Genomic DNA, 22429 nt, shown 5'->3' on the forward strand with positions numbered 1-22429 from the left:
TGCCTTTCCACTGACTCACAGAATTCCTTTGCTTCTAATTTGGTCCTCCAAATCCCATGCATGGTGCAGATGATGTAGTTACATCTCATGTATTGTAGAGGCTTAATGACCCATAGCTAAAGGTATTGGACTGAATGTTTTTATATATAAATCTTCCCAGATTGTTAATGAAGCAGCAAAGTATCGTTACCGCTCTGGAGATCTGTTTAACTGTGGAAACCTCACCATTAGAGCCCCCTGGGGCTGTGTGGGTCATGGTGCACTATATCACTCTCAAAGTCCAGAAGCTTTTTTTGCTCACTGTCCAGGAATAAAGGTACAGTAACTCTTACTTTATGAAGATTAATTGTGTTTGGTTTTTATTTGACCTGACTAACCATGAGACTGTGTGCAGGCAGGGGAAGAATGGAAGTCAGTCCACAACAAAATACCTGAATATGTTAATTAAAAACTCTTTTAGAAATTTTCAAGTTGTAAAACTTTAACTGTGTTGTGTTTAAGAATTTATAACCATTATTGGAGCAATCTTTGGTAGGCATAGCATTTTGTATTTGTGTGCTTTTTGCACTAAAAGCATACATTTTATGTCTGTTCTGTGTCTAGTATAGTACAGAATCTAAAAACTAACACTAAACAGTAGTTTCCTTTTTTTTTTGTTTCCCCTGCATCTGTCATTTTAAGTGTATTACTGAATTCACTTATATGAATGACAGTGACAGGCAGTGGGCACAAAGTGAAACACAAGAGGTTCTGTCTGAGCATAAGGAAGCACTTGGCTCAGGTTGTGCAGAGAGACTGTAGTGTCCATCCTTGGAGGTATTCAGAAGCTGTCTCCACATAGTCCTTGGCAGCTGCCTCTAGGTGGCTCTGCTTGAGCAGGGTTGTTGGACCAGCTGACCTTTTGGAGGTCCTTGCCAACTTCAACTGCTCTGTGATTCTCTGAATGATATCTTGAGACAAGATTTCTGTCTGAGATGGTGGCATCCCTGAAGCTAAGATTCCTAGCGCTTAGATGGATTACTTTCCTGGACAAGAGGGAGGGGTGGTATCTAGTCACTTCAGATTAAAAGCTGTTTTCCAGCTCTCCATTTTTTTTCCTGAGTAAATTTTTGTCTATGGACTTGTACTTCTGGGTTGACTGCCATCCAGTCCACTGAGAAATGACTCATAGCTTGATTAATGTGGAAGTCTTAAGCAAAACCAGTGTTTGTATGCTGAAGATACATGTTCATTGTTCATCTGTTGTTTAAAGTATCATCTCTAAATGGCTTTGGTGTTCTAAAATTTCAGATATTGCTCATTTACAGGGAGGCCACAGCCATTTCTCCTACTTGTTTCTCTTTACTTAATAAAAAATCTTGTAGTATTCACATTTTATTTAATGGTATTTGAGAAATTGAATGCATTTTTGTCCTTGGGTGTTCTTTATGATCATTGAGGTGTTCCTGCTCTGAACTTGAAAATATTTCCTGATATAGACAAAAGCAATCTATGAAGTCTTTTGCCAGGTAATTGAACCAAATGGTTTCTTGAGCTTGTTTAAAAACTAGAGTAGTTTATTATCATATGGATGCATAAGATAACTTACATGATTAAGATACTGATGCCAGGTCTAGCTAATCTATGCTGATTTTGTTGGTCAATCTCAAATCTTTATATACTGAACTAAGTGCCGAGATTTAGCGGTTCACTCTGTTGATTAAAACTCTTAATTCATAGCAACCTACTATTGTACCACTGTGCTTAGTCTTTTGTATAAATTAGTAAGTCAGAATTTTATTTAATCACTTCAGATAATTTAATTACCTCTCTGATCTTTCTTCTTGTTGGTTTTTCACTTCCACTTTTCCTTGGGTAAAGCACTAAAATAGGTTGCTACCATTAATAGCTGTCATCTTGGTTAAATGTAAAGGGCATATTAATTTCTGTGGAACTGGTGGAACAGTACCAGTTTTTGATGCACAGAGAAGAATTTTATCTTTTGAATTTTGTATCTTGGTGAAAACAATGTTGTTTCTTTAACATTTTTTACAAAGCTATTCATTAATGCAGTTAATAAGGTTTAAGGCTTGCTTTATCTTCAAGGTTGCAGGTCTTTTTTTGAATGAACCTGAACCCAGCACTTAATGTATGAATCCAGAAATGCAAATGAACTCATGGTTCAGATGTATTTGCAGAAGTCCCATATCTATGCATATTTTCTCCAAATTACAGGAGGAAAGGCTGTGTATTACAAACTGGAAAGGGCAGGACTGATCTTTGGGGAAAGTGATTTTCAAGACTGCCCTCTTATTAAATTGTGGGGCAGGTTCCTGATTTAAGATTTTTATTTTGTGTTTTCCTTAAGTGAAAGGTAAGGTTTGGATTTCTAACACAAAGGGAATTTGTACAACTTTGACTGTTCAGGGGAAGGACTATAATCATTAGTACTTAAGACAAGACTTGTTGGGGTGACAAGGACATTGCTAGATGGTTGTATCTTTTTTGTCTACTGCTGTGAGGATGTATGTCTTAATGGATCAGACTGTCTTCCAAAATTACTGTACTGACTCTCTCCATTCCATTGTAAGACTGCTTCAGAATATTTGCCATCATGGCTAGAAGCTTTCATTTCCAGCCTAAATTTGTTCCTAACTTGTATATTCCCTTTCATATACTAAGAGAGCAATTGTTTTCCCTTTAGTTTGTTTCTTCCCTTTCTTTCCCTTCCAATTGTTTCTTCCCTTTCATATACTAAGAGAGCAATTGTTTTCCCTTTAGTCTTTGTTTTGTTAGACTAAACAAATCAAAGTATCAAAGAGATGTTAACAAGTTCTGAAGCTCTTTTGGCACCTGTTTCATCTATTTTCTTTCAAAACAGTTGATACAGTCATGAAGTATTCCAACTGAGTTTCTAGTAATGATTTTTTTGTAATAGCACTAACAATTCCTTGGCTATATTATTATGCATTTTTTAGGGATGTACTGCATAGTGTCCTAGTTATCTTTTGAGCAGATAATAAGTTCAGATCCGAATTTCTACTGCCGGGTTCTAAATTTATCACAAACATTTAGTCCTTAAATGTGTGACTTTTCAGTCTGTATTGTTCAGTTTGCTTTTATGTCAGTCATGTCCTCAATGTGAACTAGGTCTTTTTCGTATCATTCTCTGTAGTGAAAGTGACTCTCAGCTTTTGAATAGTTTTCATTACCATGTTCTGACTTAACATTGTAAATAAAATCTGTCCTAAAAATGATCCCTAAGGAGCTGCACTAGTAACATCCATCAGTTGGGTAACTTCCCATGTGTCAGTTACAAACGCTTTGGTGAAACATTAATAGACTGCTTCTCCCTTGTTTAGAGAAATAACTTCTCAAGTTAATTTGATGTGATAGCAAATTTAGGTTGTGACTTGACTCCTTTCTATTACTTTTATATAATTAAATGTTCTTACAGTCAAAAAATATTTTGAAACCTTGGAAACTCCTGGAGGCAGTTATCATGCCTGTAGTTACATGGCCTATTTTATTTGTTCTTTAAACAAGTGGTACAACTAATGTTTTCAGTCAGAGGGGACCACTTCTACCTTCACAGCTATAAAAGTGTTTGATAGTAGACTTCATGCTGCATGTGCCAGCTCTTTGACATGTCTGGGATGTAAATTAGCTGCTCCTTCTGATTTGAAGGAATTGAGCTCTTGGTTCTAATTTCATCTAAACTGACAATTTGCTAATTTTCTGTTCATAATCAACATTCTTTTAGATAATCCAAAATTAACTCTTCTGTTGGCAAATCAATTATACTTTTTTCTTCCATGTATTCAGATTATATCTGGAGGCCTTGCTTAGTTTTCTATTTTCTTGCTCATAGTTTCAGATATTTTTTGATATATTTTTGGTATTCATTTCCAAAATAAACAAATTTCAGGCCTCCACCATAAGCAAAGGAAGTAAACTTTAAATAGCTATTTCCTTTTTTTTAGTCTTCAAAATTTACTGGGATAAGTCTGAATACCTTCCAGGACTGCTCTGATGAATCTTTAAACCAAGCAGCATGAGGATCACGCAGCTGAACGTTTTTGTCATACATCTACGTCAATTTTACTAAACTACCATATAGTATTTTTAGAAATCTGACTAACTTCCGTTCCTTCTATCTTAAAATGTTATTGTTAAGATTTTAGTTTGACCTTATTGGAGGGGAGTCCATTAGTGCTTAAATCATGGTGTAGAGGGGAACTAATCAAGCCTCACCAATGAACAAATAAAATTGAAAATTTGGAGTGTGTGTCAGTAATGTAGCACTGATGTTAATTCACTTTGTAAGAACTGCTCAACCTGTATGTAGGTTTATTTAAAGCAAATAGTTGCTTGATTTTTAATATTGAGGAATCTTGTAGCAGAATTGTGGTTTAAATAAACTATTAAAAAAATATTTTTACAGATTGTTATTCCAAGGAGTCCTCTTCAGGCCAAAGGACTGCTGCTGTCATGCATAGAGGACAAAAACCCATGCATATTCTTTGAACCTAAAATACTTTACAGAGCTGCAGGTAAAGATTTATATGCTGTATTTTCCAATAAAGCAGTGCTTTCCCCCCCACCCCCCAATATGTTGATAGTCACAACTTAAACAATACTATAGCAGAAGTCTTCACTTGTTTTGTTTCTAGCTCTGTTTGGGGATTGTGTTTTTAAACGAACTGTGAAAACTGACTAAGATCTCTGAATTCAGCTGCAAAGATAGATGAACATTTACAGTCTGATTCATAATCAGTTAACTTTGGAAATGGAGTGCTTTATGCAGTCTTAGGTTTAAAAAAAAAAGAAATAGAGCTAAGAGGCATTGTCCTTTATCAAGTTGCAATATAAATTTGACAGAAGTTATACTGCTTTCCTTTTTGATAACTCTAGATACTAAAATATGTTTTCAGATCAGTTTTTATTTTTCCAAAAGAACTGAGCCTCACCATTACTATTATCTCAAAGTTAAAATTTCTTTCAGGTGCTTAATTTCTAAAAAACTTGAAAATCTGCCCACTTAGATTTTAATCTTATGTGGAAGGAAGTGTGACAGCCATTATTTAAAAAAAATTTTTTTAGACATAGTGAACTTTTTGGTTCAAAGAAGTTTCAACAGCTATCATTATGTGTAACATATAAGAGTAGAGGAATTTGAAGATGATAGGCTTGAGTTGGTTGTAAAAGTTAGCTTGTTACTACTTTGGACTAGAGAAACTGAACTGATAATAGATAAAAACAAATTTTGCGTGTGGAGTGTGGTTGGGTGAGCAACTGGTAAAATAAAACTGAAGCCATCACTTACCTTCAGCATTTCTGTGGCATATAGCTTTATATACCAACTATGCTTGAATCCATCAATCCAATTTATAAGTTGACTCTGTGGACTGAAGTTGGCTGAAGGAACAAATATTTATATTTTACTTTGGATGTTTTAACAACACTTTTCCATCAGTGCATCCAGTTTGTTAGTAAATCTATCTTCTTTCTAGAGAAGAGAACTAAAGAATAACAAGGGAAAGATTTAGAAAGTAGACATAAAAGCTACAAAAAATAGCAGGATAACTCAGGAACAAATAGGATATTTACTGGGGAAACTGCTTATTTGCTTTTATAGTTTTGAAAAAGACTCAGAATTCCCATTAGCAATGTATTTTTAAAAGTGCAATTATTTTTAGTGTGGCGTGATGTACCCAAAGGGTGTTGCATTCCTTAAATTCAGTGTTTTGAGAGCTTACTGAAATTTAGCAATAAAGACCTCTGACTTAATTTAGGTGAAGTAGTTTGGAAAATGAACTTGAGTCTGAGTCCTGTTAAACAAAGAAAAAAATGAAAGCTTAAAATTCCTGTGCCCCCCCCCCCCGTATTTACAAGTCACAAATACAGACTGCGGAGTTAATAAAATACTTGCTTTCATAGTGGAATGAATGGCTGCACATCAATATCACACATCTTTTGAGAATATAGGGAGGTTTTTGTGTTTGAGGAAATGACTTGTCAAGCAATTGCTGGATTGTCTAGTGCACATAAATCAGCCTTGTGATTGGAATCTTGGCTACAAATGTGCTGAAATAGTGGTTAATGTGGTTTATGTGCTGGTCAATAACCAGCCGCAGCGTTGCTGCTAGGTGATGTTGGTAGTTTCTGAAAGAGTTGTGATTTCCTCCTATGTTCCAATGGCCCGATTTTCAGAGACATTACCTACATTTTGTCTTAGAAATTTCTAAGAACTTCAGTTTAGTGATGTGGGCTGAAATTTATAGTGCATTTGGTCAACATGTGACAGGGAAGATTGTGACAGGTAACTTCTTTCATTTTGAGACAATTTTGAGCAGACTTTTTATTATTTCTGCAATATAAGCCAGGAATATTTTATTATGTAGGAGGTTTTGATGTTCCTTTTATTTTAATTGAAAATCTTTTTCTCTGGCATTGTTAGTTCCTCATCTTACCTCTTTAATTGTCCTTTGTGGTTTGGGTCAGCTTGAACAGGAAGAGTGGTGTCAGAGTTTCTCCTAGGAAGTGAATCTCTGAGTTCCTTCTTATGCTGCTGGCCATAGTCAGGGTTTCTTGTAATTCCACCATAGAAATGAAGTGGCCTGGTGAATTCAGAAATGGGCCAGGGCCATTATGATTGCTTAGTCCAGACATAACAGCAATGACACAAGCCTGATAAACAACAACAGGTTAAATGGTGGAAAGAAGGATTTTAAAAATGCACCTGTCTTGTGTTTTGAATAGAGCAAAGTTTTATAGTATCTTATATGAGTGTGTTGATTCTAGCAGGAGAAGGAAGATAGTACAGATTCAGAAACTGCTTACACAGTAAGCTTAAACTATATATGTATTTCTTGTCTCTTTCCATTATTGTCTCAAAATATTACAGGGTTTTCCAAGGCTGGGATCATGCAGGCTTTCCAAAACAAGAAGAGATTTTTTTTTTTTTTTTTTTTTTTTTTTTCATTTTTTGGGTAGCAGGGTGGGAGGAGTTACTGATTTATATCAGAAACTTCCACTTTGGCACTGGTATATTTTATAGGAGAAAGACCGGATATTAATAGTATAATATGGTATAAAACATCACCCAAGATTTGAGATCTCACTATTCCAGACAAAAAATAATTCTATTTTTGTGATGGTGACTAAGGCATACAATAATGAAATTATATTGCCCCACCATAAAATTTTGTGTTCTAGCTTCACCTGAGTAGATGTGTGTGTTGCAGAAAACTTCATGACTGATGTTACAGTGGGTGTATAGGGACTTCACTGAAAAATGAATGTGTCAAAGATGATAATGGGAAGTAGTATTTTCTATCTGTAAAATTAATGTAGGCATTTGAGCTTCATCATTCTTCTCTAATGGTATTTTCTTTCCCCCATGAGGCCTCTAAATAGCTATCCATGATATTTTGTTCAGAGTTGAGAATATTTTTGAAATTACAGCTGAAAATAGGCTGTAGATGAGATAGGCTTTAACACACAGGATATCTGTTCTTGTTAATTTGAATTGAAGTTATGATGCTTTTTAAAAAAAAAAAAAAAAAAAAATATCAAAAAACCCCAACAAAACATAACAACCAAAACCTGACAAAAACTCCACACCCACTACACCCCAACCAAACAAAAAACTATGCCTTCTGCTTCTGCCCCCAGGTGTTGCTATTATTGTTGAAATAAGCTGTTGGATGCTAGTGATGGAAGATAATATATATCTAGTTTAGGATGTATAACCTACAGTTGCTTTTTGAGAATGTTAAACAGAGTGACTGGTCATTGCTGTTTTATGGAAGCTCTTGTGCAGAACCAGCCTTGTGATTTTGCATCTGCTGCATACCTCGGAGAAGCTATATAGGCCCACCGATTCCTTTTAAGTTGTTTGTGGGTTTTGGGGGATTTTGGATTTGTTTTTGTTTTGTTTTTTGTTGATGACAGTGTGTTTTTTAAGATTCAAGCATAGGGTTTTTTCATAACAGTAAAGACTTTGTACAAAAAAAAAAAAAGAAGAATCTTTGTGTTTCAAAACACAAGTCTGGTCTCCAAGGTAAACCAGAGCTGTAGCACAAAATATTTCAGTGTAACTACCACATGGATATTGTGATTGCTTGCTGGGTTTTTTGAATAATGAATTTAGCTGCATGTCTTCCCAAATGAACAGAGGTTTGCTTATTCAAATATGTTGTATGCTTATTCAGACACGAGGTCAAACTAACCATGTTATTAAATGAACATTCAGTTTTAGATGAGTATTTGCTATCCAGTGTTTTGTTTGCTCACACAAGATACAAGAATAAAATTAGGTCTTAAATCTTCACCCTAGTCATCCCTGGGAGAAAGATGGATATCAAAGTAGCATTGCCTTAAGTTCACCAAATAGACACCGTGATGAACTGAGGAGAAAAGGCAACTTCCAAAGTGAAGAACAGTTTTGCAAGAACACTTTGAAAATATTTCCCAGTTCATTGAAATAGTAACTCACACTTTAGAGCCCTAGTAACAGCAAAAGGAATGAATGGACTTAAAGCTAAGGCCTCAAACTTTGCCTTGGTGTTAATAGCAAACTTCAAAAGTTACAGAGAATTATCTATTTTGTTTGAAAGCAATACAGTTGATAAGTTTCATGTTCTGCGTTAGCTGTGATGTGCAACCAATTTGAAATAGCCCCTATATACAGACATATGTGTTTATGTATAGTTATATATAACATGTTATCTATGTGCATATATTTGTTTATATGGATAGATATGTCTGTAAGACATGTATCATAAAGCAGTAACTAGATTTGAAAAGAAAAAATATACTCAGTATGTGTAGTAATTGCAGATTTCTTCTTCCCATACTCTGAAGCAGTACAGTGCTGCATCTGCAGCTAAGCTGACAGTCAGGACTGCCTGTGTTTCTTGCACAGTCACCCCATTTACTGGCAGCTTGTTTAGCAGGGGACTTGCTCTTCCTCAGTGTGCCTGGGCTCTTTGGAGTGCTCACCCTTACTCTTTGTGTACTTGCTTGGACAGTTATGGCAGTGCCACCACCAGCTTGGTTATACATATGTGGACTGAGAATGACAGTGTTTCCTGCCTTGGACAGCTCTTTTCCTTTCAAAATTCTTGAGTGGAGGATCTTCGCTGGTGTAGCAGCCGTGCATCTTTCCCATAGGAGCTAGAACAGCCTTTTACTTGCCTCACTCTAGTCCCTCCTGGTAGCTGGTGTTTGGGATATGCTGTTCCCACCCCAGCAGCTGGTGGCCAAGACCCCCACTTGCTCCTGTATGTCTCACCACAGGCCAGGGCTTCTGCACCCTGGTTTGACTCCTGTTGTCTTGTCCTCTCATGCTGGTCTCATGAGCAGCTGACACTTAGTCCTTGCAGCACACACCCCTGCACAGGATAGGATTTCAGAAGAAGCTGTGACAGACCACCATGATAAGGCACAGGTCTCAGACAAACATGCTGACTGGCCTGTTTTATGTGCAGTTGGCCCCTTCTACAACTCTTTCTGTTTGTTCCCCAGTCCCTTTCACCTTCACATGCCCTCATCAGCTGATTTAGTTCCACACTCCCCCCTCCAACACCCTGGACCCTCAGGTTTGTGTGCTTATCAGTTGAAAAGTCCTCATTTGCCCAGAATTCCTGACCAGGTTTGTTTCTTGTCTTTGTTATGTTTGTCTATTTTGTTTATAGCTTCTCCTTTTTCTTTATCATCCCATTTGACAAGGTCCTCTATCAGATAATCTTACTGAAAGAAGCACTTAAACATTCCCCATATTCTTATCAAAATGTGAGACTGAGCAGGTTTGGTTCTTGTTACTGTCTTCCTCATTGTTTGTTCGTTAGATTTGTGTACCTGTGTGTTTTTTCCTTGTGGCTTCTCCCTCTTCCTATTATCCTCTTTTGCATTGAAAAGATCCTTGTACAGGCACCGTTGAGGGAGAAGATAGTCTTTTCTTCCACATAACCTTACAGTGGACGTCAGAAGCTTTGTGTATGTTAATTTGCCTTGTATGAAATTAGAAAGGAGCAAAGAAATATAAGCCTTTCAGGGTAAAAGCTGAGTTAAATATACAAATACACATATATGGAGAGAATTCTGTTGCTGGTTAATTTATGAGATTACAAAGTTACTGAAAGTGCCGTGGTGACATCCCCCTAAATGTCAGAGATACCAAGAAAATATCTGAATTAAAAAGAAAAAGGAGGCTTTGAATTATAGAAAATAGTTAACAGCCTGTGCAGTGTCAAGAGCACATAATGATTGTGAATCAAAGGAGAAGATGAGTCACCTTGACATTATCAGGTTTAGACATCTTGTGGAGAACCTACTCTGATGTTTTTTGACCTTTTCAGTTTCATTTAATTGTACTATATATGACATTGGTGATGTAGAAATAAATACGACTTGCATCAGTGGTTGTTATAGAGACAAGACAGGTAAGATGAGAAAACATGTGTTTTCTTTCTGCTGTTCAGACTGCTCTTTTAGAAAAAGCAACAGATGGTGCAGCCTCTTAAAATTAACTTGTGATGTCCCTTTTTCGCTGATATTTACAAATTTTTAATTGCTTTATTTGAAATCTGTACTAGAAATATTTGATTTAAAGTATTTTATTTTTATCTTCAGTAATAGATGAACAGGTTGCTTTGTATGTAAATATTGTTGTCCTGATTTGGTTAATGTGGAAAAATATTCACAGAAAAATTTCATGTGCTACTTTTCATCTTTGTTAGTGGAGAGAGGAGTGTTTTTGCAAAGGCATTTGAATAAAATCCTGCCAAATCTGGACTTCCCTAGAAATTTTTGGCAAGCTGAATTTTGCATTTGAATGTGTCAGGAATTCTGTATGAACTCATCTAGCTCATCTTGTTGCAGAATGGTTTAGCTTTAATAAGAAAACAGTTAATTTGCATAATTGTATGTTGTATGTAATTTCCCTAAGTGGATAAAACCATTACGCAGAGAAGGAGCTCTTTTTGTATCATGTACACCTTCCCGTTTTTCCTCTGGTGCATCCCAGTGTCACTTCAAAACCTCCTCATCCGTGTTAGTTGCCAGGGTTTCCACTTGAAGGTTCCATGGCATCTTTATAAGGTTCTTGTTCTTTGGATTTCATGTAGATGTCCATCCCATGAAAAAGACAGTTATGCAATGCCAGTTAGTATAGTTGTGGGTTTCATTGTCTTTCAGGATCTCTGCTTGCTTTTGCCTGAGGATTTTACAATGTGCAAAATCCACAGAAGCCTGATCTGCTTTACTGTCAACCAGTAATGTGCACTGAGCAAGGGCTGGATGTGCTTTCCCCTCTTCCTTTCCCTACCCTATATTCCTTTAGCCACTTGTTATTCAAATAAATTATTACAGGAAGACACTGACATTTCAATACATTAAAAAATAATAGCTTAAAAAGAGATCTAATTCTGTGTTATGTTTAAAAGCACCTTGTGTTTAAAACTCAATTTTTTTTTTCTTTTTTACTTGATTGAATGGACATGTGTTATTGAATTATGCTGAAAAAACAGTTCCTGTGCCGTTTTTAGGTAAAATGATTACCTTGACTTTAGTAAGGCCTTTGACACCATTTCCCACAGCATTCTCCTGGCAAAACTGGCTGCTCGTGGCTTGGATGGGCACACACTTTGCTGGGTAAAAAACTGTCTGGATGGCCCGGCCCAAAGAGTTGTGGTGAACGGAGTTAAATCCGGTTGGTGGCCGGTCACGAGTGGTGTCCCCCAGGGCTCGGTGTTGGGGCCACTCCTGTTTAACATCTTTATTGATGATCTAGACGAGGGGATCGAGTGCACCCTCAGTCAGTTTGCAGATGACCCCAAGTTGGGTGGGAGTGTTGATCTGCTCGAGGGTAGGGAGGCTCTGCAGAGAGACCTGGACAGGCTGGAGCCATGGGCTGAGCCCAACTGAGGAGTTTCAATGAGGCCAAATGCCGGGGGCTGCCCTTGGGCCACAACAACCCCCAGCAGCGCTACAGGCTTGGGGAGGAGTGGCTGGAGAGCTGCCAGTCAGAGAGGGACCTGGGGGTGTTGATTGACAGCCCGATGAACAGGAGCCAGCAGTGTGCCCAGGGGGCCAAGAAGGCCAATGGCATCCTGGCTTGTGTCAGCAATAGCGTGGCCAGCAGGGACAGGGAAGGGATCTGACCCCTGTCCTTGGCACTGGTGAGGCCGCCCCTCGATTCCTGTGTTCAGTTTTGGGCCCCTCACTCCAAAAAGGACATTGAATGACTCGAGCGTGTCCAGAGAAGGGCAACGGAGCTGGTGCAGGGTCTGGAGCACAGGTCGTACGGGGAGCGGCTGAGGGAACTGGGGGTGTTTAGTCTGGAGAAGAGGAGGCTGAGGGGAGACCTCATCGCCCTCTACAGCTCCCTAACAGGAGGTTGCAGAGAGCTGGGGATGAGTCTCTTTAACCAAGTAACAAGGGATAGGACAAGAGGTAATGGCCTCAAATTGTACCAGGGAAGGTTTAGTCTAGATATTAGGAAGCGTTTCTTTCCAGAAGGGGTTGTTAGGCGTTGGAATGGGCTGCCCAGGGAGGTGGTGGAGTCCCCATCCCTGGAGGTGTTTAAGAGTAGATTTGACATAGCGCTGAGGGATATGGTGTAGTTGGGAACTGTAGTGCTAGGTTAATGGTTGGACTGGATGGTCTTCAAGGTCTTTTCCAACCTAGATGATTCTGTGATTTAGTTAACATGCATGTCTCCTCTGTGCCTGTTCAGGTGAAGTGAGATATCTTTAATGTAAGCGTAGGCAAAAACTGTTTTACTGTGAGTGTGGTCAAACACATGAACAGGTTGCCCAGAGAGGTTGTGGACTCTCTGACCACAGTAATACTCAACCTGACTGGACATGTCCCTGAATGACTGGCTCTAGATGACCTTGCTCTGAGCAGGGGGCTCGGACTGGGTGATTTTCAGAGGTTGCTACCTACCTCAGCCATTCTGTGATTCCATGAAATTTGTAGTATTTATGTATCATTACTGAAAGAAAAAAAAATATCTACTGTAACTTAAAAAAATAACACTTGATTTATTGAAAAGTTGTTTATAGCTTGTAAGACAGGAAAAACCCTAGGTCATTCTATTGTACCTGCTATACCAATGAAGAAAATACAAAAGACTTACTTTCTTCTGTTGGTAGCACTCAGTAGGATTCTTAACCATAATTTGTTCAGCAGGAACTCAATAACTATTTTATGACTTATGAAATAGTTAACAAAAAAAGTAGAGAAACTTTTTTATAAGTGGGTTTTGTGTATTTAGGAGTTGAGTAAGTTTGGTGTTTTTTTTCCCAATTTCCACTAGAATTTATTTTAAGAAGTATTATTTGACTTGCTGGTTCATAGACAAGTTCACTTTTAGATCAAAACTATTTCTTTTAAAATATTATATGTAGACCTCTTATCACAGTTTTAGTCAATAAATCTATCAATGTATACTCCGTTGGCATATCAGTTCAAAACTAGCACAACAGACCTAATATGTTTCCATCTGAAAACTGGTAAATGGATCTTGAATGGAACCACCTTAAATGTCTTGGAGGAGACAAGATGCTTAATTTTTGTCTCTCTCTAATTGTGATATATTTTTTGTGAATAGCTAACTTTTTTTCAAAGCAAAAAAATTAGAGTAGCTTAAAACTGCTATAATCACAAGTTCTGGGTGACATTTCCTGTGTAGGTTATGAAAACATTTAGACATAAAACTGTGCTACATCATTCTTGGCAGATACCAGGAGGGCACTGGCACAGTTTTGCTGCTTCTAGAGTGCTAAAGCATAATTTCAAGTCTCTCTTGATGATTATCAGAATTAAATGCAGTGTTTACTTTAGATTTTTTTATCGACTGTAGCAGTGTTCATTTCCAGATCTGATACTGATATTTTGACTTAAGGTACACCAAGAGTTATTACTGTCATTGTTGTGTAGACATGTATCTTACTGCTGTAGTATATAACATAAAGTAAACACTACACTGAATGTGTTTTACCAGTATAATTAAAAATATTTTTAATTACAAATAAACGTTTGAAATAAAGGCTAATACTCAATATAATTTTGGTCTACCATTTTAGATGGCATTATCATTAAAAAAATTAATGTTTTTCTGAAATAATACTGAATAGTAAAGGAATCTAATTCTTATTTTTCCCCTTGTTTTTATTTATTCAGTCGAACAAGTTCCTGTGGAGCCCTACAACATTCCACTGTCTCAAGCTGAGGTGCTGCAGACAGGCAGCGATGTGACACTGGTTGCTTGGGGCACTCAGGTCAGTAAGACTCTTACTATCTATTGGTTATCCAGCAAAGCCTCGGCTAAAGGTTAGGTGATGTTTGAATAGTGTTACATTCAGGGTCAAATGCAAGACAATAAAGTGTGTGCATCTTCCATCACTGTATGCTTGAATAAATGATTGCCGGTGTTCATATGAAACCTTCTATTTATTGTGTAAGACTTTTACTTATTTTTGGTTGAAGCTGACTCTGGAAATGTGGAAGAGGAGGTACCTGTGCAGGAGGTTAATGATTTATCTGTGATTATGAAAAGTAAGAATGGGACAGTGAAATGTGACTGAGGAAGGCAGTGGGAAAGTTCAAAACAGTATGCTGAAAGAAAAGTATACATTTTTACTGCATGATTTAAAAAAAGTGCAGTCTAGGGTCTGCTTTATACAGAGTTAAAATCCAGTGAATATTTAATACAAATGGGGGTCGATATAGTTTTGATTCTAACAGTTACATTTCTAAGCTGTTCAAGAATATGATTGGACAGCCTTCCCACCCCCAAATTAAGATGTGCAAATATTGAAAAATCTAGTAACCCCCCCATGTTATTTTTCAAGAATTATAGAAATTTAAGTCTAGTTTGGAATTACCAGCAAAATCTTTTTATTGCCTTTAACATATAATTAAGAAAATTGCTATTTTCCTGGCCTAATTATATCTGAGAAGCTTTTAGAGGAGGGATTGTTAGAACTTTCAACACAAGAGTATTGAATTGATCTCTGTGGTTGTGCTTTTTTTTTTCCTGTTTGAAATCTATAATCTTCAGTGCTTTTCTGTGATAGTTTCCTTTTTCTCAGACCACTGGATCTCCTTTATATCTATGATTGTTCCTATTAGTGTCTGATACTTTGCATTGGTATTAAATTATGTACTCCTTCAATATCTTTACTTGTACTTGTTTCTCCAGCAGAAAACATTTTCTGTAGTTCTCCCTGTTCCCTTTTGAAAATGCAAATTTTTGGTCCATTTGGATGAAATCTTAGTGTTCATCATATTCCCAAAAAATGTATTGATAAAGTAATGGTTTGAAAGCTGTCTATGGAGATTTAATAATATCCTGTGTTCACCTAGTAGGCAGTAGTGCAGAGAGGACTTGGAGTGACATCCTTCAAAAAAACCTTTGTGCTTTGGAGCTTGGAAAATGTAGGCCAAGTGTTCAAGACAGGCGGTTCTTTTGATGTGAATAGTAACAGAACAGATGTGCAGTCCTAATCCAAATTTAGGAGTTGACCAAACCACGGGTGTGGCTGTATAATCCAGCATGGGGATACATGTTTAGCACATACGCAGTAAATCCAGCATGTTCTGGATGTGTCAGGCTTCCGCAGATCAAATACGTTCAGTGAGTTTGTGCTGAGGGTGTTTGCAGGCTGTGTATGTAAGCTTGGAACTTGACTGCTAAATGTGCAACCATTCCAGAGTTTATTGTCAATAGGCAGAGTGATTGCACGTACTCGCTTGTTACTTGTATGATTTCAGCCGTTAGGTAGTTGCTTGGCAGATGCTGCTCTGGTGGGGTTGCCTGATGCTTGTTTTCCTGGGTGGTACTATTGAGGAGCAGTAAAAGCTTTTAGTTCTTCTCCAGTTCTCAGTGGTTTATGGTCATTAATGAATACTTACCACTGTGAGCTAGGTAAACATCCTCACACATCAGAGAAATGGCAAAAATATCCATCCTGTGTCATGTGTAAACTTCTAAAACCCTCTTATTACAGCCACAGATGTATTAGAAGTTTAAACAGAAACACTAGCAAGCTATATTTTCTTTTTATTATTACAATACCTTTATTAATTTACTCTTTAAAAAACAGTCCTTTGGTGTTTAGCTGTTCATATTTTCATTATGTAGATGCATGTTTAAATCATTAATCATTTCAGCATAGATTTTTTTCTCGATGTAGAATTTAATACTGCACTCTAACTGTCAGGCAACTGACACAGCCTGACCGTGTCCATATTATTAAGTTTTGTTTCCTTCCAGACTAAGATGACCTCATCCAAATTGCTTGTTGGGGATGGTCCTTGGCCTCCAACCGCTTACTTATACCTAGAAGTTGCTTGATGGAGTCACCTGCCTCAATCCAAATCTGTATTAGGAAATGTTCTAACAATAAAGAAAACGTCAGAGTTTATTGACAACATACCAAGAAATTATTTTTTTTACCCTCATATGTCATGAACAAATACTTTTTGCTGAGATATTTGTGGAGGATAATCTGAGTTGTTGTCATAACGTTATTTTCCATGTTGGAGCATTTGCTTGCTAATGTTTGTTTTAGGGAAGCCAATGCTTACAATATGTTTCACTTAATGTTGTATAACATAATGCCAATATACAGTTTTGAATGTATGTAGTATTGCTTTCTTTTTATGTTCATATCATAACATACCTTATGAAAAGGATGCTAATAGATATGGATTGTTTTACATCTACTTTGATGCACTTAACATATGCTGCTAAATACATTCCTTCACTGGTGGATAGTGAGTAACATGTATTCTAATTCAGTGCAAGCATCTTGCTAGAGGGGAATACTTTTTTTGTTTTAGTAAAATGTTAATTATAATAACTGGCTTATGCAACATTTGTAATGTTGTTGTTCAACTGTGTTGGAAGACTAGTGAATGGTCATATCGTAGTAGTGCCAATATGCTTTGGTTGCCAGGGTCAGGACTGGATGGTTACAAATAACTTTTTATGTGGTACTATCTATCCTAATTTTTCATAAGATCACTTGGTAATCTGTTGCACTTTCAGTAAATTGTAGTAAGTGTAGTTACTAGGACTGTTTTTGAATGTACATAATGCTTCTTGCAGGATTTCATGTGACTGCTACTTCAAAATACATTTATCTGATATATTTGGGTCTTAGCTTAGTTACAGTCCTAAAAACCCCCTGACTACAAACCCCAAGCTGACTACAAATATAAAATAGTGAGACCTGATACTGTTCACTGAAAGATATTTTTCTAGAAAGCAACAATTCTGTGATTCTTCATTAAAGTTAGTTTTTGAAGTGGTGCTAAGATGCTGGGGATAATACAAGTAGTGAATAAGAAGAACAAACAAAGTAGCAAATGCTTTTTAGTTTACTGAATAAAAATGTTTCTGATAAACATGCAGGTAATATGTTAAATCACTGATTGTATTTTGTATGCGTAATTTAGAACATCTTAAATGAAATGTTTATAATACATTGTGATAATACATTGCCTTTTCAGGTACACGTGATCAAAGAGGTGGCAGCAATGGCTCAAGAAAAGCTTGGCGTGTCCTGTGAAGTTATTGATCTGAGAACCATCTTACCCTGGGATACAGAGACTGTTTGCAAGGTAAAGAAAAGGACCAAACATTTGTTTTAGCACTGAATGAGAAACATGTTTCAGGGTTCTAAATAATATTAGAATTCATGTTGTTTGCATTGCAGCAGAGGGCAGGATTTAATCAGACTTGTGCCTGAAAACTGCTTTTCCATGATTTCTGGCTCTTTCTATCATCTTTGCTGTCTTTGGGTCTGAAAAGATCAGGTGAAGTCTTTCATCTTTTTTTTCCCGTTGTTTTACACCAAGACCTTTATGTAGTTTTAGGTGTGCAATAATGTACCTTAGTTTTGTTTATCCATATTTCTAGAAATAAATGTTTTGATTTAAGGTATGTGAACTGTTGGGCTGGGGAGAAAAGGCAGCATTTGCTACTCTCAGACTATCTGGTTTGAAATTCATGGGTACTGTGAAGTCCTTGTCTGCTCTGTGGAAGTCTTTGATTTTCTTTCAAAGCACTGGGCACCTGAAACTAGAATTTGAATTTTCATATGCTGAGAAACCATAGGAAGTGGTTATTATGCTTACATACATCTTGGTCTGCTTACATTCCCCTGCCCCATACTGCTTTTTCTTGAGCAGCTAAGAGCTATTTGGAGGAAAGAACTTAAAGGAAATAGAAGGGAGAGTACTTTCCAAAAGTCTTTGTAAATCTAAGAATCCCCAAAGTGCCATTTGGGCAATTAAAAAAAAAAACAACCCACCAAACAAACTGGAGGTCATTAAAGCAAAGCCTTGTATCTGGAAAACTTAATTTCCCCCTCCCAATTGTTATCTAATATTTTTCCTGTTCTGATTTAGCAGTTTTTTTCTGTGCATTATTTAGAGTGCCTGTAATACTTTCTTTCCTTAATTTTTCACTTACCCATTTGATGAGGTACTTTTAACATTGTGAATACATGAATAAACTTAGATTCTGTAAAATAAATGTTATTGTTGCTGTTTTGGGAGCACTCATAGACAGGTCTTTTCCATAGCTACCTCATAAAAATTAGTCTGAAGTCTCTTCCATGAAACTGTTTTTGTCAAGCTACTTGAGAACTGTGAGAGAAGAGCTGCTGCCAGATTGCCATCCAGCAGTACAAAGGCTGATGAACATGCTTTTGGACTGCAGTGCTCTGAAAGGTTCTGCAGGTGTCTTTGTCTTTGCATTATTTACAGCATCAACAATTAGGGCATAGCCAAAGGTTTACCCCTCACTTCATGGTACTGGCTCCTTTGATCTAAGCTTGAACAAGTGTGGGTTAGCAGAGTGGTTGTAGCTTCTACTAGAGCTGCAAGTTTCCTTAAGCTGGCAAATTCACGGTCCTATAGGACCATGGCTAACAGCTCATTGGGTCCTAATTCAGTCTCTGCACACTAGCTCCTTTTATGCTGCTGATCAAATCACTCTGAAACTTGAGAGATGTCTGCAGCTTAACTCAGGCCTAATAATTGTAGTGTACTGTGTTAAGATAACCATAGGGTTCAGAAGAGCCGTGGACTTGAAAAAGGTGTGTGATTCCACCAAGTATCTTCTCTGCTTGTAGTTTCTAATTTCAGGCAATATGGTATTGTATCTACAGCTAAGTCAGACTACAGATTTTTAAATAGTGCAGATCAGGTGCACTGCAATATCTGACTATATTTTTGGAGTATCTTGTGTAGGTAAGTGTCTTGTGATTCTGTAGTTACTCAATAAGGGGCTTGCTCTTGGTCAGGTGAAGTATAAACAGATTAAATGTGATAAAGGGGAAGATAAGCCATTGGTCTGCTACTCTATGGCAAAGCTTGTAATTCTCCACAGTATGAATTTTACTGTTATGTTTGTCTGAGGGACTGCCAGGGGGACTGAACGGAGCAGATTATGGGAGGAAAGATTCACATTGGGCATCTGCTATTGGCAGGGTCCTACTGTCCAGTTGTGAATGTGTAACAAGTTGTGTACTTACATGCATAGAGATATGTTGCTTCATATAATTTTGAACTTCTCAGTTGAAGTGTTTTCAGTGTTTGTCTGCAGTGTATTTCATGTTACTTGGATGTACTTTCTAGCTGTAAAAAATGAAATGTGTTGAGTTGTCATCAATATAAAGAGAAACTGGCAGTAATAAATGCTTTACAGTCCCTTCTGGACAAGTAGAATTATTCCCTTTTTTTGTAGTTAAATTTTTTCCCTTCTTTAAAGATATGAGCTGTCATTCTATGAAAACAAAGCATCTCTTTGAAAGAGCAGTTAAGTCTGTTTTGTTGGATTGGACCTGCATTGATACGCTGTCAAGAAAAAATGCAGCTGTGCATAGGAAGTGCAGAGTTTTAGTTGTACAGTGTTTTACAAATCTGTACTTTAAAAATAGATACTCCATGAAGATTTTCAGCTTATGTTCCATTCTGAACATCTTTTAAGGTAACTGTGGCAAAAATAAAAAGATGGAACAGGTAGACCTGTGGCTTTAAATCTGTTAATGATTTTAATTTTTAGAATTAGAATTATTTCAAGAGAAATACAGTGCACGTTGGCTAGGCAGTTTATCTGTTTATTTTAATAAATACCAAATAGTAAATATTTTCAGCATTGCTCTTATGTTAGTATGGCTGTAGGCTGGCCAGTCTGAAGGGAGAAGTGTTAAATTATCTACTTCTGTAGATCTTGTCTGTTTTGCTCCGCTGAAAATAATTAGTGGTTTGCATTTTGTATTGTGTGATGCTGAAACTTAATTTGCATCCTGCACAGCTTTTAAGGTAATTGCCAACATAAATAGAAGGATTGAAACTATAGTGGTAGCTGCTTGTTGTAACCTCATCCCAAGAGGAACTGCTTGATGCAGCTGTTGCAGATGACAGTGCCTTACAGGGTCAGTTCTGGTGACAGGACTTGTTATTCTGTTCCTCAGATGCTAGTATCAAGGACCAAGAGACTGGTAGGAAAGTTAGCCATGCCAGAGAAATTCCTTGGCTGTCCATTGACCTTCTTAAGTCCTCTTTGCAGGCTCCTAAATGATTGTTTTTAGTCTAGTCCAACCTATTTAAGAACTCATCAGTTCTTGCAGGCAGCGCTTTGCTTCAGACTATTACTTATGTCAGCCTCCATAAATCCCAGGCCAAGTTTTTGTTTTTTTCTTGTCTTACATATGTGTTTGAAATATTATCATCTTGTCCTGTTGAACACAGGAAAATGATGGCGCATGTGATGCGCTGCAACCTTATTGCCTCACCAAATGATGGTGCTGGGATGTGTGGTTCTCTGCTGATAGGAATCTGTGCTGTTATCTTATTGGAGAGCAGGACTTTGGGTTTTGATGTAAAAACAGATCCCTCGGTTTTACTGCTGAGAGTGGTGTCTTTTTGTGATCAGAACAGGCAGTTATTTTAGTCCTTGGCCTGCTGCTGCTTTCAGTCCTTGCACATGTACATTTCTGTTCACATGTCTTCATGCCAAACTTAACATACCCGTTACTGTTCTCCATGTTGTTACGATTCTCCTGTCTGATGGCTCTTTCTAGAAGGCAGGAAGCCTTATCTAGCTTCTTGCATGCTCTGTGATTGTTCCTAATCATGTGCCTAATGTTAAGGTTACCTGTGTTCCATAAGGGTCAGTGTCATGAAGCTTTAATAAAGGAATCAAATTGTAAAGAAGCTGTATGTGTTTGCCAGCCTAATATGTTTTATTCTGCAAGCTTATTTTATTCTTATGCTTACCCAAGGAATGCTGCATTTTTATATAGAATTATTTCTGTGAATTTTCCTTGTTAGTCTATGTAACTTTTAAACAAAGCCAAGGAGCCTTCATGGTTGGTGTGGGGGAATGAGCAGGTCTCATAACCATAAGTTAATTGTTACTGTCTTTAGAAATGATCTAACTTTAACACTGAAGTTTTCACTGAAGTTTTTTAAAAATGAGATGCTTTACTTAAGTGGAAATATATGCAACTTTAAGACTATTTGACAGCTGTGGTGTAGGCATGAAGAAGGATGAGCTGAAATGGTTAGTGCTTTGGAGATGAGCACTAATATGTCAAAATTTTCACTGCAAATCTAAATGCTTAGTCTGCTTTCTGTAGCTGTTTCTATATAGAAAATTATGTCATCAAAATACATATTTCATAAAACTATGAGAAGTCATACTTCACAACTGCCACCAGAGGCCTGTTTTTAGCCAAGTTAAGCAGCTGATTTGACTTTGCATTGCTCCTTTGAACATTTTTATGAATAGATAGCTCTGAGTGAAACCTAAATAGTGAACATAAATAAAGACGGTTGAATAGTTTTTTATTTATATTGTTTAATTATCTAAATATGATACAGTATATACATGTAAATATTAACTGTACAATTACTATAATAAATAATATAAATAATACACTAAATATGTAGTACATAAATATAAGAATTATATATTACTATTTATAATATTTCCTTTGCATTTTTAAGATGTTGAGACTATATTCGGTTTTGAAATAGGTTAGCATTTGTCATCTTCATGAGAAAGAGATGAGGGTACATCTGCCTGGAGCATAATGCCTTGAACTTTGAGTGGATCTCAGCAGTAGCTGAAACCTTCTTTTTGCTACAGTTCCTGGGATGGGTAAACATGCAAACAGAGGCTAGTGTTTTTTGGTGTTTTTTTTTTTTTTTTTGTGACTCTTTAGATGTGTAAGAATCAGTACTGAAGTTTGAGCTAGTTATAGTAGCTCATAGAGCTATTCCAGAGAAAGGATATCTCCTGAGGGTCATTCATCCTAGATGTTTCAGCAGCCTATTTTGGGATGAGATAAATTGTTCTCTGGAAATTTCTTGATGTAAAAGTTAAAAAAAAAAAAAAAAAAAAAAAAAAAAAAAAAAA

At 37.0% G+C, this 22429-nt stretch overlaps 1 protein-coding gene across 2 annotated transcripts in view; it reads left to right on the forward strand.

The window, feature by feature from the left end:
* BCKDHB (branched chain keto acid dehydrogenase E1 subunit beta) overlaps nucleotides 1-22429 on the forward strand; it is a 135464-nt gene that overhangs the window by 26507 nt on the left and 86528 nt on the right. For both annotated transcript variants that reach the window (XM_026845223.1, XM_026845222.1), the window contains exons 5-8: nucleotides 161-316; nucleotides 4424-4532; nucleotides 14173-14270; nucleotides 17509-17619. In XM_026845223.1, the coding sequence (XP_026701024.1) occupies nucleotides 161-316; nucleotides 4424-4532; nucleotides 14173-14270; nucleotides 17509-17619 (474 nt within the window). The remainder of the gene's footprint in view (nucleotides 1-160; nucleotides 317-4423; nucleotides 4533-14172; nucleotides 14271-17508; nucleotides 17620-22429) is intronic.

The sequence above is a fragment of the Athene cunicularia genome (genome assembly GCF_003259725.1).
Source record: "Athene cunicularia isolate RWA chromosome 3 unlocalized genomic scaffold, athCun1 chr3_part1, whole genome shotgun sequence".
NCBI classification, from domain to species: domain Eukaryota; kingdom Metazoa; phylum Chordata; class Aves; order Strigiformes; family Strigidae; genus Athene; species Athene cunicularia.